Source organism: Arvicola amphibius, chromosome 6, assembly GCF_903992535.2.
Source record: "Arvicola amphibius chromosome 6, mArvAmp1.2, whole genome shotgun sequence".
In the NCBI taxonomy this organism is placed as follows: domain Eukaryota; kingdom Metazoa; phylum Chordata; class Mammalia; order Rodentia; family Cricetidae; genus Arvicola; species Arvicola amphibius.
The window spans coordinates 93,693,797-93,711,539 of record NC_052052.2 but is presented as its reverse complement, the minus strand read 5'-3'; the positions used below and the strand labels follow the sequence as shown (position 1 = coordinate 93,711,539).

General features: G+C 42.5%; 1 protein-coding gene across 1 annotated transcript in view; it reads left to right on the top strand.

Annotated features, from left to right (window-relative positions):
• Positions 1–17,743, top strand: part of Spag6 (sperm associated antigen 6) — a 57,310-nt gene that overhangs the window by 12,732 nt on the left and 26,835 nt on the right. Inside the window, 2 exon segments of the mRNA XM_038334944.1 lie at positions 7,149–7,315; positions 11,770–11,953. Of these exon segments, the coding sequence (XP_038190872.1) occupies positions 7,149–7,315; positions 11,770–11,953 (351 nt within the window).

The following is a 17,743-nucleotide window of genomic DNA, read 5'->3' as shown; positions in this document are numbered from 1 at the left end:
CTGGCCTCCTTGGGCTCATACATGAACATGGTATAATATATATATATATAATATATATATAATATATATATATATATATACATATATATAATATATATATATATGTATACACACACACACACACACCTAGGCACACACATACACATAAAGTAAAATTTGAAAAATTAGAATAAGGATTAATAACCAGTTGTATTATATGAGAATATGCTTACAATAGGAAAAAGTGGATGAGTGGATTTTGGACCAGAGTCAAGGATTTGAGTGAGCTGCATATTCAGAACTCTGCTGGGTAACTTGAACAGACCATACCTACTCACATAAAATAAGAGGACGTAGAACACGTATGTCAGGGTGACCGCTGTGCTTTTCTTAATATCCAAGTCCCTTTCAGGGGTGCTATTTGCAGCATGATCCAAGGAAGTGGTGCCCCCAGGGTTTAAGCAGTGCACGGCTTGAATAGCCATCCCCAATGGGTTGGGTATTGGTACAAATCTTCAGTGTGCTTATTTCTTTACCTCTGTAGCAGTAAGCGCTGCAAACAGAGAAATGGCTTACCACTACACTGGCAGTAACATTAAGGGGACATGGATTTGGCCTGCAGCCTTTCTAGATTTATCTCTTGCCTCATGAACCTTTCCCAGTCTTGTAATTCAGGGTAATAGGAATTTATCAGAACTCAGAAACCAGGCTCCCATCCCTCTTCCTAGCCAAAACAGCAGTGTTGCTTACCCCTGCCACCTCCTCTATTGTATCCTTAGGGCTTCCAGTTTCCCCACGCTGTGTGCCTTCAGTTCCGCACATAGCTTCCTCCTTGTTTTTCCTACCTGCCATCCTTTCTCCCCATTGTAGTCAGAGAGATTAACACTTGATCCTGTTGCTACTTTACTGCCAGAATAAAGTTCCAAGTATTCAAAACAGTCAGTAGGAAACTTCCAGACTTTGTTTCTGTTTTATCTCAGCCCCTTTCCTCCTGTCGCCTTCCTGTGCTGTAGTCACTCTGCATTCATGGCTGTCCTTTGACCTCTACAAGTACATGCTGTGGCATGCATGTGTCCACACGTGGACTACACACACACACACACACACACACACACACACACACACACACGCATGCATACACACATACACGCCTGTAATAAAAAATGAACAACTAAAATTTATTTTATATTTTCCTCAGTCAAAAGTAAGTACATTTAAGATAGTTAAATAAAGCTCGTAACAGATACCTGAGCAACAATGGATGCCCCCTTTGCTCTTCTTTCTCTTCTTTCTTTTTAAAGGCATTGAAAGAGAGAGAGAGGGGGACAGAGAGACAAAGGGAGGGAGAGAGAGGGAGAGAGAGAGAGAGAGAGAGAGAGAGAGAGAGAGGTGCAGCACACACGTGAGACCAGAGGGCATCCATCCTTCAGGACTAACTTTTCTCTTTGCACCATGTGGGGCCTGTAGATTTAGGTAAAGTCCTCAAGTAGGCACTTTTACTTGTTTAACCATCTTACTAGCCTTTTTATTTTATTTTTTTTTTATTTTTCTTTCTTTTAGAGACAGGGTCTTCCTATGCAGTCCAAGTTAGCTCCATCACAACTGGGGACCAAGTTTTCAAACATTTGAGTCTGCATGGATATTTCAGACCCCAGTACTTCTGCTCAGAGGCAGAAGCAGTGCTCCTAACATGAAGATGAGCCACATGCCATGCCTTTATTTATTTTAAAAGATGTGACCTCACTGTGCTGCCCAAGCTGGCTCCAAGTTCTATGCTCAAAGGAGACAATTCTTAGCCCTTGAATAGCTGGTTCTATTTGTGGGCCCCACCTTGCCTGGCTAAAAGACTTGCTGTGACAGAAGTAGACCAGAAGCCTATTAGCAGACCTTTTAAGAATAATATTAACTTTTTATTACAGTGATACTTTCAAACATTATTATGACATAGCTTCACATGTGGCAATACTTAAACAAGAAGTAAGTTGGGTGTTGGGGAATACATCTTTCATTCCTGCCTTCAGGAAGCCTCTGAGTTTATCTCTGTGAGTTCAAGGCCAGCCTGGTTTACAGATCAAGTTTTAGGACAGCTAGGCTACCTAAAGAGACTCTATCTCAAAAAAGAAATAGTGGACCAGGCTGGTCTTGAACTCACAGAGATCTGCCTGCCTCTACCCCTTGAGTGCTGGGATTAAAGGTATTCACTACCACTGCCTGGCTCTAAAAACTAATTTTTAAAACTGTTAGTGTTGGGCCTTCAGAGGACAGGCTGGTGATACCATACCATTAGAGCCCCTCATTAGAGGCCTGTTGGGCAGAGGCTATAATCCCTCCTAATGGGCTCTGCCTTTCATGCACTCATTGTGAACCGTGGACTCCTAAGGGGCAGTCAGGTAAGAAGGAAGCTTCTTCTCTTACTCTCCTTCTTTCCTTCCTCTCTGTCTGTGTTACTTTCCTTCCTTTGGTGAGTGCTTGTTTTTATATCATTCCTCTTACATCTGTATATTTTTGGAACAAATCTACCTACCTATCTATTTCCCCCTCTTCTATCTATCGTATGGTTCTGTGGATTAAACCTAGGGTTATAGACGCATTAGGCAAGTGTCTTAGGGTTTCTATTGCTGCAATGAAAAACCATGACCCAAAAGCAAGTTGGGGAGGACAGGGTCTATTTGGCTTACACTTGTACATTGCAGTCCCTCACTGAAAGAAGCCAGGACTGGCTCTCAGTCAGGGCAGGAATCTGGACCCAGGTACTGATGCAGAGACCACGGAAGTGTGCTGCCTATTGACTTGCTCCTTGCGGTCTGCCCAGCTTTGCCCTCTTACAAAACCCAGGACCACCAGCCCAGGAATAGCATACCCATAACTGTCTGGGCCCTCCCCATTAATCACTGATTAAGAAAATGCCCTACAGCCAGATCTTGTGGAGGTGTTTCTTTCAATTTGGATTCCCTCCTTTCAGATAACCCCAGCTCATGTCAAGCTGACGTAAAACTAGCCAGCACACTGAGTGTACTACCATTGAGGTTCATGTTCAACCCTAAACTTATAAATAGAATAATGAGGTCTCCAAGCCTGTGTGAGGCTAGAACTCCTCTCGGTAAAGAGACGTGCCTGGAGATGGCGCAGACAAAACAGAAGCTGTGGTTTAGGAGGCAGACACTGGGTACCATTTGAAAATTTATTCTCTTCTCTAATAAAGTTACCTTTCTCAAGGTCATTTATTGAATACAGTTATTCAAACCAAAGTATTTCACACTGACTTTTCTATTTTCTGTAATTTGGGAGGTTTTAAAACTTGGTATTGTGCAACTGTGTAAAGTACGGAATGTAGGGATATTATGAGAGGGCAGAGATACTGACATTGAAGTTAACTCCGACTTGGGGCAAAGGAACAGAAGAAAGAATTATCAGTCATTCACTGGCTTTGCATTTTTAAAAAGATTTATTTGTGTGTATATGTGTGTGTATGTATATGTGTGTATGTGTGTGTGTGTGTGTGTGTGTTGGTATGTGCACTTAAGTTCAGGTGCCTGAGGAGGCCCCAGGAAGCAGTCCCCTGGAGTTGGAGTCACGAGTATTGTGAGCTGCCTGATGTCACTGAGGACTGAATTAGGTCCTATGGAAGAGCAGCAAGAGCTACCTCTCCAGCCATGGCTTAATAGTTTATGAGCCAGATGTATTTAAAAATGAGAAAAACATAAAAGGAAGGAAATTTTTTTGACTCTGTGAACTGGTGAAATAAAAACTAAAAATTTCCAAAATTGGGAGATTTGTAGTTGGTTAGTCACAACTAACAAGCCGTTAATAATAAAGACTTAACATTAAGTTAAATATTATAACTCTAGATAATTCATTTAAAAATTTTTTTTATTAGTTTTAAAGACAGGGTCTCACTATGTTGCCCTGACTGGATTGCGACTTGCTATGAAAACTAAGCTGGTTTCAAACTCAAAGAGATTCTCCTTCCTCTGCCTCCCTAGTGCTGAGATTAAAGACATGCACCACCATGTCTGGCTATTTTTCACATCACTAACAATTCAGAGTTCTTGTAGTTTAATTTAAAATACAATCCAATATGAATAACAAACTATTGACTGTTTTCTCAATTACATATTTCGAAATACGTATGTCTTTACACACATATCAAAAAGAAAAAAGGAAAAAAAGAAATACCAAATCCATCTGGAAAAAGAATAACTTGAAACCACATTGTGGTTCTTAACAACACTATTTTTAGCAACTTTATGGTTGTGGTTTCAAGAATGCATTCAGTGTGCTACTTCACCATTTATGCTGTTGACCTCGTTTAATAAAGTGTCACATATTTATTATAAGTATGTCAAGTAATATTTGACAAGTCAACCCAATGAAGAGATGGGTCAAATACTTAAGTAGACATCTTTCCAGTAAAGGCAGAAATGACCAATAAACACGAGAAGATGCTCAGCGTTCTTGGCTGGGGAGACAATGAGCGACTGAAGCACACCCACTAGCTAGTCGCCACTTCCAGTGATGGGGTGTAGGTTCTGAGCCTTTGTGGTACGGCTGCTTTGGAGACAGGTGGGTCTTAGCTGGTGATGGCTAATAGCACTGTAAGCACACAGCATACTCATCATATACTTAAAAGCAATGAAAATGGTGTCTGTCCATTGTGTTTTATCACAGCAAAGCAGAACAAACAATGAAGCACTAAAAAGAAATCTTTTTTTAATATCCAGAAACTTTCTAGAAATAACCCATGTCAGCATTTGGTAATTATTTCAGTTCCTTACTCTGTGCTTTAAACTTTCTGTTGTGAGACTTCTGTCGCTGTCTCATTAGAAAGTCTAGATAAAAGTACAAACAGCATTCATGAACATGGGACTTGGTTAACACAGGCTCTGAACCACATGCCAGCAGGGAGCCTCTCCCGTGCAGGCAGCTGTGGTCTTATAGAGCATGGTCCAATCTGCCCAGTTTAAACAGAAATAATAACCAAATGAAGCTGGAAAGCTAAGAAGACTCAGGCTGCATAATTAAATACATCTTGACAAGCATAGTTGTTTCTAGCTTGCACTATTTGGCAGTGCTATTTTTGGCCTGATTTCATGTTACTGTAGATGCTATTTTTTCTCTTTCAGATGTTTCTAAATATAAAATGAGACAAAAATATTTGGCAATATTCAAGTTTGTCTATCACCAGAATATTCTTTATTAATTTTTTTTTCTTTTTGGTTTTTTGAAACACAGTTTCCCTGTGTAACAGCCCTAGCTGTTTTGGAACTAGCTCTTGTAGACCAGGCCGGCCTTGAACTCACAGAGATTCACCTGCCTCTGCCTCCCGAGTGCTGGGATTAAAGGCATGCGCCACCACCCCACAGCTCATTATATTTTTATTTATTTGTTTTGTGTGTGTGTATGTGTGTGTGTGTGTGTGTGTGTGTGTGTCCCACAGAGTACATGTGGGGGTCAGAGGACAGCTTGCAGCAGCTGGGTTCTCTGTATGTGGGTCCTGGGGATGGAACTTGAATTTAGGCTTGGTGGCAGACTACTTTACCTGCTAAGCTGCTGAACCCCAGCGGGATATATTTTTAAAGAATAGATGTATTTGGATGCTCACCTTCCTAGACCTGGATGGAGGGGGGAGGACCTTGGACTTCCCACAGGGCAGGGAACCCTTACTGCTCTTCGGACAAGAGAGGGAGGGGGAGTGGGGGGGAGGGGGAGGTAAATGGGAGGCGGGGAGGAGGCGGAAATTTTTAATTAAAAAAAAGAATAGATGTAATGATATCAAGTTTAATAAATGTATATGTTAAATAACATTTAGAAAGCCAGGGGCACTTTGCTCAGTTTGAATGCTGTCATTACTTCTTGTGACTTTAGACTTAGCAGTGTCGCAGAGGCGGAAGCAGCACATGGCACTCCGCCAGCTTTAGGGAGTAAGAGAAAGCTGGTATAAAGGGTCAAAATGTCCTGTGAGGTAACCATAATGCGTTGATCACTGGGTTCCCTTCCCCGGTCTCCTCTGTTCTCAGTACACGTTTGTTCACTAATTATCAATAGAGAATGGCTGAATTCTGGATTCTCTCCATCGGTTCCTAATTGTGGACATTCTACTTGGTCGTCCTCAGCTTCCGTTTCTTCACTGGTCCTAAAGAGAGGGCCTAGCACTAAGGTTTGTCATGAGACCGAAGTGAGTTAACATGGAAAAGGTTCCCGGAGCAACGCTTCTGCGGGAAGCTCCGGGCTGTATAAATGACTTACGTGGTGATGATGGCCATATGGCCCCTGTGTATTCAACCCTGGCACAAATATTATGGGGGAGCTAATGATACATTATGCTTCCTTAGCACAGGGATTTGTTTAAAGATCCACTTGTGCCTTTTGTGAGTGCTAGTGCTGGCCCCAAAACAACGGCTCTCCCAGCTCTCAAGTCTGAGACAGCCTGAAAGCATTTTCAGTCTGAAGAAAAGACCAAAGGGGACAAAGGACCTGGAATGATCCTTGAGAGATAGGGTTTGCGAAGGTGGTGGAGTTGGGGGCTGGGCTTTGCCACAGACATGCTACCTCTCTCTCATTCCTCCTGATGGTATCATAGGTGTTTACCTGTTGTGTAAGAGATGTGAGTTCCTATTCAGATCCAGAGGCTGTATTTCCTCTGTGTTAGTAATTTTGGCAGCTAGCATGATTTTGTGTCTTGGCCAGTTAGATGCCTCCATAAGAATCCAGTTAGTTTTCAGTGAATACTCTGTGTGTGTTTGTGTGTGTGTGTGTGTCTGTGTGTGTGTGTGTCTGTGTGTGTGTGTGAGAGAGAGAGAGAGAGTGAGCTTTGACCTCACGATGCCTCAGCCTCAATAAGTACCAGTTAGTTCTCAGTGAGTACTCTGTGTGTGTGTGTGAGAGAGAGAGAGAAAGAGAGAGAGAGAGACAGAGACAGAGACAGAGACAGAGAGACAGAGACAGAGACAGACAGGAGAGAGCAAGCTTCAACCTCATGGTGCCTCTGCCTCAGCCTTTGAAAGCAGGGCATTACAGATATGTACTGCTATGCCCCTCTCTTCTGTTTGTTTTTTCCTGATTTGTTTTATTTTTAAACCTTCATTTTCTCACTGAATAGATGGTGAATCACATGTTTTGCTTTGCAAATTGAAATTTTGCTGAGTTCCGGTTTTCATACTTTACCTCAGGTATAATGTCCTTGCTGAGGCCTCTTCTTCTGGATGTGGTTCCAACGATTCAACAGACTGCCGCCCTGGCCCTGGGGAGGCTGGCCAACTACAACGATGACTTAGCAGAAGCAGTGGTGAAGGGTGACATTCTTCCACAGCTTGTCTATTCGTTGGCAGAGCAGAATGTAAGACTTTTCCAAAAGCTTTTGGTTTTGTTTTCCTTAGATTTAAAAAGTTGAGAGCTTTGGCACAGTTGTAATCTTGAAGGCATTAGAATCACTAGGACGTTAATACAACCTTAGGTTCCTGTATGTGGGTGAGAATACCTGTACGGGTGAGTAGACATAGGCAGCGTTTCTCTAGACTTCTCAGCTTGAGGATCTGCCTCAGGGAAGAGGCCAGCACCCTGGTAAGACTGTGACTGCTCTCAGCAGCCCTACCTGCAGGTGAATGAGCTAGCGGGGCCTTAAGGGAGAGATGGTGTTAAATGGGAAGTTTGACAAAACATTTTCCCAAGAAAACAAGCAATCTAACTCTTTAAAAACACTCTCTGAAGGCTGGAGAGACAGCTCAGCCATAAACTGCTTGCCCTACTAACATCAGTACCTGTGTTCAGTCTCCAGACTCCATGTAAAAATGGCAGGCACCATGGTACATGCCTCTAATCCCAGCCCTGGGGAGGAAAGGCAGGAGCTTAAGGACCTCTGGGGTTCACTGGCCAGCCAGTCCAGCATAACTGATGACCTAGGCCGAAGAGGGACACACTGACTCAAAGGAAAGGAACATAAGACTCCTAAGGATGACCCCCAACGCTGACCTCTGGTCTACACACACACACACACACACACACACACACACACACACACACCACTCTAGTGTTATTTGATTTTTCTCTGCCTGTTCGGTATCTGTAAGTAGATTTTCAACTACTTAGCCCACTTTTTAGCTTATCATAATACAGCATGCACCTTATTTTGATGTCCTTAAGACTAGATTCCAAATGCAAGAGAAACTTGGCAGCATTGGTAAGAGATACAAGCTAAAGGCATGTTGTGGTATCACTGCAAACTTACCAGGATGAGCAGAGCGAACATTTTCTAGGAAAATTCAAAGTGTGGTGATGATGTGGAGGAGAGCCCGCAGCAGTCGCCAGGAGGAGTGTAGAATGGCATGGTATGCAGTGAGTTCAGTGTTTCAGGATACGAATGAGCAGTTCTTCCAGCTACGGATCTGGGAGAACTAAAAGCAATGCTCACAACTCATATACAAATGTTCGAAGCAGCGTAACTCGCAGCAGTCTGCAGGGGAAAGCAGGGCAAGTCATCAACAGATAAATGAGTAAAGAAAATATCATCTATCCCATACAATGACTGTTGTTCTGTCATAAACAGGGATTGAGTACTGATAAATGTCACAACATGGGTGATTCTTAGATCATTATTCCACGTGAAAGATGCCAGACATAGAAGACTGCATAGTATAATTTATATGAATATACAGAATATGCAAATCCATACAGACAGAAGTAGACTCATGGCTGCCAAGGGCTGGGGGAAGAAGGGAGAGAGGGAGTGACTGCTTCATTTTAAGGGATGCTTTTATTGGGGTGGGAGGATGTTAAGACAGGAATTCTCTGTGTAGCCCTGGCTGTCTTGTAGACCAGGCTGGCCTCGAACTTAGAGATCTGCCTGTCTCTCCTTCCTCTGTCTCTGCTGATATTAAAAGTGTGCACCACCACTGCCCGGGCCTTTAAAGGATCCTTGGGTGGTGAAAATGTTCTCAGCAGTGACACACACACAATACTAGGACTGCATCACAGTTACGATGGGAATTTTATGACGTATTTATTTTACCAGGCTAAGACATCTTGTTTTTGTTTTTTGTTTTTTTTTTGTTTGTTTGTTTTTCGAGACAGGGCTTCCCTCTAGTTTCTAGAGCCTGTCCTGGAACTAGCTCTTGTAGACCAGGCTGGCCTCGAACTCAGAGATCCGCCTGCCTCTGCCTCCCGAGTGCTGGGATTAAAGGCATGCGCCACCACCTCCTGGCTCAGGCTAAGACATCTTAACTGTGCAAAAATTTGTTTGATTTTATAGTTTATTTTTTAATGCCTTTTAAAGGAATTCTAGAAATTTCACTTTTCTGTGGGTGTTCCTGCTCCATATGTGCAGTGAGAGCAGGCAATTGCTTTTGCCTCCCATGTATAAAGCCTGATAGTTTTCTAAGTATGACTAACTGTGTACTGGTGTAAACAGACCTCTAACGTCAGACAGAGAAGTGGGGAGGTGGCTTGGCTAGAGCCAAAGCAAGGGTGCGAGGCAGTGCTGTGTGGCTGTCACCTTCACAGTGGCCGCAGACCATGGCCTCTCCGACAGCCCTGTGAGCTCACATTCTGTTTCCAGTTCTTGGCACAGGAGTAAGGATGTGAAATGTGAAACACTGGGCCGGTGCAGGCGAAGGGCTTGGAGAGTGCCAGTTACAGGGCACTGTACTTAGCCGGCAGCTATTGGTACGTTTACATTATAAATGTGCTAATTCCACAGGATAAAAAGTCAAATTGGTTTAAGATAAGGACAAGAAATGTGCCAACACTATTTTTCAAGATTATAATAAAGTATTATTTAGAAAGCTATCTTGAAAGTCTACCTTAATTTTTGAATAATTTACTGGAGAATAGGTTTTTGACATAATTTAAGAAACAAAAGGAAATATGCCACATTAAAACACAGCACATTTTTATATTAACGTATGTCACTGTTTTAGATACAACACATTCAAATACACATAGTGCGTTTTCTCTTATTATTTTTATTATTTATATTTTTAGCTTAAATGATAGAAGTCTTTCAGAGAAGTTAGTTGGCTGGTCCTTCTTTTTTTTTTTTTTTTCTTTTTTTGGTTTTTCGAGACAGGGTTTCTCTGCAGCTTTTTTTAGAGCCTGTCCTGGAACTAGCTCTTGTAGACCAGGCTGGCCTCGAACTCACAGAGATCCGCCTGCCTCTGCCTCCCGAGTGCTGGGATTAAAGGCGTGCGCCCGCCCGGCTGGCTGGTCCTTCTTTAGTAACGTGGTGGTTTGAATGACAGTGGCCATCTTAGGTCATATATATGAACACTTGATTCCCCAGTTGGCCAAACTGTTTGGGAAAGATTAGGATGTGTGGCCTTGTTGGAGGAGGTGTTTCACTGGGGCTATGTGCTTTGAGGATTCAGAAGCCAATGCTAGCCATTTCCCGTTAGTTTTCTCTCTGCTTCCTGGCTGTGGATCAGATGTAATGTCTCAGCTGCTGCTCCAGAGCCATGCCTGCCAGGCTTCTGCAAGATAGATCATGGACTACATAACCTTTGAGAAGTGTGAGCCCTCAAGTGAAATTCTTTCTTTCATAAGTTACCTTGGTTATGGCGTCTTCACAGCAATAGAAAAGTAACTAAGATAGTAATTAATATAAAGAAATCAAAGCTGATAATGTCAAGTCGGAAATGACGGGTTTATTAGTAAGGATGATGAGCCCAGCTGAGCATGGTGATGCAGACCTTTAGTGTTGGCACTCAGGATGGAGAGGCAGGTGGATCTCTGTGAGCTCAAGACCAGCGTGTGGCCAATGTGGTAATTCAGGGTCAACCCAGGGCACACAGTGAGACCTTACCTTAAAAAAAGCAACGAAACCAAAAGAGAATTATGAGATCATCTCTATATTATTTTAGTCACATAACAACTGTGTTGTAGTCAAATATTTCCTGCACATACTTTTAGCAAATGGATAGAAATACATTACTCCTTGTTTTGCTTTCAGTTTTTTATTCCCTAACCAAGTAAAATTTATACATAGGACATACTATCCATATGAAACAGCATTCGCAATTCACACAATAGCTTATTTGTTTTTATCTTTATTTATTTGTTTGTTTGTTTGTTTGAGACAGGGTTTCCCTGTAGTTACTAGGGCCTGTCCTGGAACTAGCTCTTGTAGACCAGGCTGGCCTCGAACTCAGAGATCTGCCTGCCTCTGCCTCCCGAGTGCTGGGATTAAAGGCATGCGCCACCACCTCCCGGCTTATCTTTTTTTTTTTTTTTTTTTTTTTTTTTTTAAAAAAAAGCCTTTCTAGAACAGAAAAATAACATGTCCTGTGTTAACCAGGAGAAGCTTTAGAAATGTTGTGAATGTTTTACCTCTCTCTGCAATTGCCATGTATCTTGGAACATAGCTGCTATTCAGGATGACCTGCTGAGGTCAGGCAAGTTTGCCATGCTTAGAGGCTGAGAGAAAGTAAAGGAAAAGATGTGGTCGGTTGACAGACAGTCAGCAAGCTACTGTTCTAGAGTTCCAGGAATCAAACAGTACCTTTCAGCATCAAGCAGATACAGAAAATCATAGTATTTTATGAATTTGCAGAAAGTGCCATGTTTATATTTGATTTTATACAATTTCCAAATGCATGCTTCAAAGTAAAATATCTGTAGTGTAATTTAAACCTCACCTCTTTCCCAGGTTAATTACTGAACAGAAGCAAAGGCAGCTAAGTACCAGCGTTTGCGGGCTCTTTCCATGTTTTCATTCGGCGGCCATTGCACTTTATGTGAATGCCATTTTTGTGTCTCTTTTGGGCTATTTTAGTTTCTGGGTTTGTTCTCTTTTCCCTGTAGTGTGTCTACAAGAAAGCAGCTGCCTTCGTGCTGCGAGCAGTTGGTAAACACTCTCCGCAGCTGGCACAGGCCACAGTTGACTGTGGCGCCCTGGACTCGCTGGTGATGTGCTTGGAAGATTTTGACCCTGGAGTCAAGGAGGCTGCAGCCTGGGCACTTGCATATATTGCAAGGCATAATGCAGGTACTGTGGGATGTTTGAAAAGAGGGTGACTCAAGTTTAGGTTTATTAGATAAAAACAGTTTTGTTTAGTAAATCGATGGAGTTTTAAAGTGTTGCTGGACATCACAAGAGAGCAGTCAGTCTCCAAAGAGAGCCATACTGTTTAGATCACATATTTACAAAACACTTCTACATTTGAGTCCAACAGAAGGGGAATTTGAAGGAGATGGGTGATGTGACCGAGTGGGATTGGAACTGGCACGTGGGCTGTAATCCCAGCACTCAAGCAAGTTCCACCAACCTGGGTCACACAGCAAGACACTGTCTCAAGACCAAACCAAACCAAGCTAGATAAAACAAAACAGTGCAGCCAAACAACCAGATAATTATTTTCTTGGCAGTTGGTCAGATAATGCCTCTTTTGTGGTTTGTCATCCTCTGAGCTCATGCTCATTCATGACAGGGCATTCCAAGTCAATCAAGGAGCCAATCGCATGAATGAATGATGTGAAAAGATGGAATAAAGCTGTAGGAAATGGTTTATTCCCCTAAGCTGGCAGGAAGGAGGAGGAAGAAAATAAGGGCAACATTCTTTAAACTGAATCTTGATGAAGTCAACATGATCGGCTGGTAGTCTCCTGGAGAGAGCTGTACAGAGACGTGATTGGGAGATGGTGTGTGTGGGAATCAACAAATGGCACATTGGAACGCGACAGCCATCTGCTGATGGGGAGGAGGAACAGGGCAGGGCAGCCACGTGTCTGGGTCTGAATTCCAGCCTCGTACACTTAGCTGCTGTGTGACCTTCTGAGCTTCAACACTCTCGTCGGAACAGAGGGTGGCCAACTGTCATTTCCGAGGTTTGTAACAAGGGTGCTGAAATTAGACGCAAAGAGCTCCAGTCGGTGCTTGGCATGAACCTGGTGAATACGAGCTGTCGATGTTAGTGTTAAATATAGGAAAGGACATTGTAACACTGATGGCTTTGAGCCAGGGATGCTGGCATGTGACTGTAGACCTGGCTACCTGACGGAGGAAGGAGTGGAAGTCTGAGGCCCACCCCACACAATACAGTAAAGCTTCATACTTTATATAGTACTTCATATAGTAAAAAACATAGTACAGTTAAAGAGGATGACATCGGAGGAGGACGTATAAATTGTATAAACCAATGGAAAGCAGTGTGTCAAATCAGTGAAAGTCGTGGGAGAGTTCGGGCTTACCTCAGACACCTGCTTTGGAAACTGGTCTGAAGAAAGACTATTACAGAATGAAAAAACTGATTTCATTTGTGGAAATGCTATTATAATATTCTTTATAGTATCAAATGCCTCAAATATTTGATAGAACTTAAGTGGTTAAATAATAGTAATCCATTTAATGAAATCTCACGCAACAAAGTAAAAGGTAATTAGGGTCCTTACTTGGTAACGAGGAAAAGTAATTATAATGCTAAAGAGGAGAAAGTTGTGTATTGTGGTTCCATACTGTAAGACGAGCTTTCCTGTGGCCATAGATTAGAAAAGGCATGCTGCATTACCAAGCTGGTGGAGTTAAAGATTTTCCGGTGTGTATAGGGCAGCTGCTGTATGGGGAGTCCTCGTGAGGCTGGCTCTGTGCTGTGCACTTCTGACCATTGTCTCACTGTGACTGCAGCTGCACTTAGGTGCCTCTCTCCCGATCTGATGAGACAAGTGTGACTTGAGAGACCTGGAATGATGCGAATGGTGGCATCAGAACTGGGGTCTAAATCTTCCTACTCCCAAGTCCATGTTAGCTGCTGCACATACGGGCTGGGCTGACCACTTCCTGGCCATGCTGCAGGAAACCCACAGAAGCAGGCAGAGGTTCTCTTACATTATATTTTGTTCGTAAAACGGGGACACCACTAGCGACAGACTAGAAATAGAACAGCAGGAAACTAAGGTGAAAAAGAAAACTCTTGTCATGTTTAGAAAGATTCATATTAATTTTCTTTCCATAGTAATCAGAAGCCAAAAGCTTCACAGTCGGCTTTGGTAGGTTCTGAGAAGTCAGAGGACTAGTCCACACTGTGCTGAGTCTCTCTGAGGAGTACCCAGAAGCTCTGCAGGGCAGTCATATGATGGGCATGTGCAGGGATGTCCTGCCCATCTTCCTTTGTTGCCCAGTCTGGGAGATATTACTGTAGTTCATAAGTAGGATCCGACTTGGGGATCACATTCCACTTTCTTTCAGGATCCCATGTGGAACCCCAAGTCTAAGTTACCATTTCAGGTAGTTAGGACCTAGGGCCCAACACTCCTCAAAGAGACGACTGTGTCAGTTTCTCAGAACCACAGAAGCCACCAGTCACAGCCAAATCGAAGACAATGGAATGTTTACCCCTAAATAACTGGTTTATTTCCCAGTGTCTCCTAGAAGTGGAGCTTGTTGAGATCACTTGGCAACACCCATTCCCTGCCCTCTTCTCCCTATCCGCGCTAAGGTGCTCAGTGCTTTAAAGTGGTTTAGACCCTAAGTGAAATGCCAACCTTCTCCTCTCTTGCTCTTAAGTAAGGGAAGCTTGGAGATCTGAGTTCAGCCCTTTTCTCAAAATGGTCTCTGTTTCCTTCCTTCTTTGGTGTCTTTCCCGCTTTACTAACATGTCTGTCTCCATTTTTAGGGCCTAGCCTTGTTTTTGGAGATAGAAATGTCTGACCAGAAGCATGAGGGATGAAGTAGCAAGGGCAGTAGGATTGTAGCCCGTGGGCAGTGGGCACAGAGATACACAGGAGCCCTAAGCCCGGCTTCCCAAGCTGGACCCCTCAGTGCCTAATTAAAAGTACAAACTGAAGGAAAGGCAAAAAGTGGCTTGGTGTTTTGAGGGAAACTTCTCTACATCTGGGCTCAAAAATAAGTTTTAGGTTTTGAGAGCTTTAATTAAAAAATCAGGCTATCTTTTGGTAGTAAGCTCTGGTTGAATTTAAGTCTAGCGAAGAGGAGTACATTTGAGTAGATGTTCTACAGCTTAGGCATGGCTCTGTGCTGGGGTCCAGATGAAGAAGCTGCAGTGGCAGGTTAGAGGGTGGTCTGTCACCAGGAGCTTCTGAAGGGACACTTAGACAACCCACAGCTTCTCAGCCCCTTCTCTGTGCGAGGAAACGGGGTCCCCAGGATGCCGTCCTCTTTAGTTCAAGCTCCTCATGATGTCAGACACCTCTGCCTCTAATTGCCAGGGGATGTCTTCCACATGTGTACTCTTCCTCCTCAGCTCAGATTTATGTGCGGCTCAGTTATGAGATGGAGCTTCTGCGGCCTGGCTCTCAGGCCTGGCCGCTGTGGACACCCACGGATATATTGCTACATCACAGCCCGCTTTTTAAATGAGTAGCATGTGGAAGGACTCTTAACTATCCTATGCAGAATAATGAAACGAAAAAGAAGAAGGCTTTAAACTTTAGAATTTTTATAAACACTCATCTCCTTCAATGTGCCAATATCAGAGACATAAAGAGGGTAGAATGGCCTAGGAGGCAATAATCAATTTTCAAACCACACATTTATTTATGATGAAACTACCTCAATCTATTTAACAATTTTCAAAGGGATTAGCTTTTAAAAGTGTGAATTTTAATCATCAGTATTGAAGAGAAGTGGCGTTATAGCAATAGTGTAAGAGCAGATGAGCAGCAGGGGCTGGGGCCACCTATGTCCCGGGTGCAGGGAGGTGAGGTGGGAGCATCCTGGGAGTCTGAGAGCAGCCCGAGCAACACAGTGAATGCTCCCATCTCAACAGCTGAAGCAAAGCCCTGTGGACTGGAGACTGCAGCGATTATGCTGATTTCTGTAACATTTTTCATTTTATATATATGCTTGTTGTACACACAGAGGAAAATGAATCTTAGAGCATCATAATATTTATATCATATCTATCTGATCCTGACATTTATTTTCCCAAATTCCTTTTCAATGATCCGGGTGTTAAAGAAAGGGGGAAGTGGAAAAAAACATGTTTGTTTTGGGGGGTAGACACCAAATATGTTAAAATATTCTAGTTAGAGCCATGTTCCACTGGGCAGTGCATGTGTGGGTGAGAAGTACACTCTGATTTTCCTGTATTTTTAAATTTTTGTGATTTTTTTTTTGCTGTTTGTTCTTTTGTTTATTTGTTTCTTTCTTTTGTTGTTGTAAAGAACTCAGGCCTGACAGTGGTGATACATGCCTTTTATACTAGCACTTGGGAGACAGGCAGATCTCCGAGTTCGAGGCCAGCCTGAACTACTAAGTGAGTTTCAGGAGAGTCAGGAATACACAGATAAACCCTGTCTCGAATCCACAGCCCAAGGTGTTTTTTTTTTAACACTTTGAGTATCAAATACATCTTCTGTGCTATCTACCACTTCAGACAAAACTCATGACTGAGTCAGAACTAGAGAGATGGTTTGCTTCATGTCCTCTTCATAACCCAGGTCCAGTGTCTGCATCTGTCCTTCCTCCCCATTCACATCCAGCCTGGCTTTCCCTTTTTAATGTTAGACTGCACCTACGTGTATGTTTATATACAGATATTATTGCCTCGGATCCACATGTCAAAGAGGACACACTATTTCTGAGATTGTGTGACCTCCCTTAATATTATAAAAGTTCATTATTTTTCCTGCAGTTTTTAAAATTAATTTTTCTTTAGAGCCAAGTACTATTCCATATATATATATACATACATATATATATATATATACATACACACATATGCATATACAAAATCTTCATTATACATTAATCTGTTGATGGACAACCAGGTTGGTTTTAATTCCTTGCTATAGAGAATAAAATGGCAATTAATATAGTGGTGCAAATATCCCTATGGTGGGGTATGAGTTCTTGGGTTTATGCCTAGGAATGAAACAGCTGGGTCATATGGTAGTTCCTTTTTTAATTTTTTTGAGAAATCTCCAAACTGACTTCCTGAACGTCTGTATTAATTTGCACCTCCACCAACAGTAAATAGGGTTCCTTTCTCTTCCACATCCTCTCTAACACTGGTTGTCAGATTTCCTGACAATAGCCATTCTGACTGGGATACCAAGAAGTTTTAATTTGCATTTCTCTGATGAAGAGGGATGATGAATACTTTAAAAATTAGTTATTGACCTTTGTGTTTCCTTAAAAAATTATTAGTTTGTTTTCTCATCTGTTGATTGGCAGTTTTATTTCCTTGGTATTTTATTTTGCAATTCTTTGTAAATTCTGGATATCAGCCCCTTGTGTGAAGTGGGGCAGGCAAAGATTTTCTCTATTCTGTGGTTATCTGTTTGCTCTGATGATTGTTTCCTTTGCTTTACAGAAATTTTAATTTTCATATCACCATATCTTTCTTAATGGACAGAGTAAAAGTTGCCTCAGATCTCATCTCTGAAGTAAAAATGACTGATACGAATGGGCATAAAGGCCATGCAGACAATGGGGCTAACACTGGACAGGAATGTATAGAACTACAATACTGTATTGAAAAGCATGTATGAGCGCTAGGGATTGTGGCTCAGGTGGCACAGTGCTGGCCTAGGTGTGACCCTCATCATCACATAAAATGTGGTCTGCGATGTCACATGCATACAACACTGAGAAAGTGGACACAAGGAGAATCAGAAGGTCATATGTGGCCATATACTGTGTTCAAGACCAGCTTGGCCTACATGAGACCCAGCCTTAAACAAAGCAAACACATATAATATACTGAGTGACATACATTAGAGGAACGTGAATCATGAGGTGCAAGCGAAGTCACTAGAACCTCAGTCTGCACCCATCTCTCTTTTTTTCCGAGACAGGGTTTCTCTGTAGCTTTGGAGC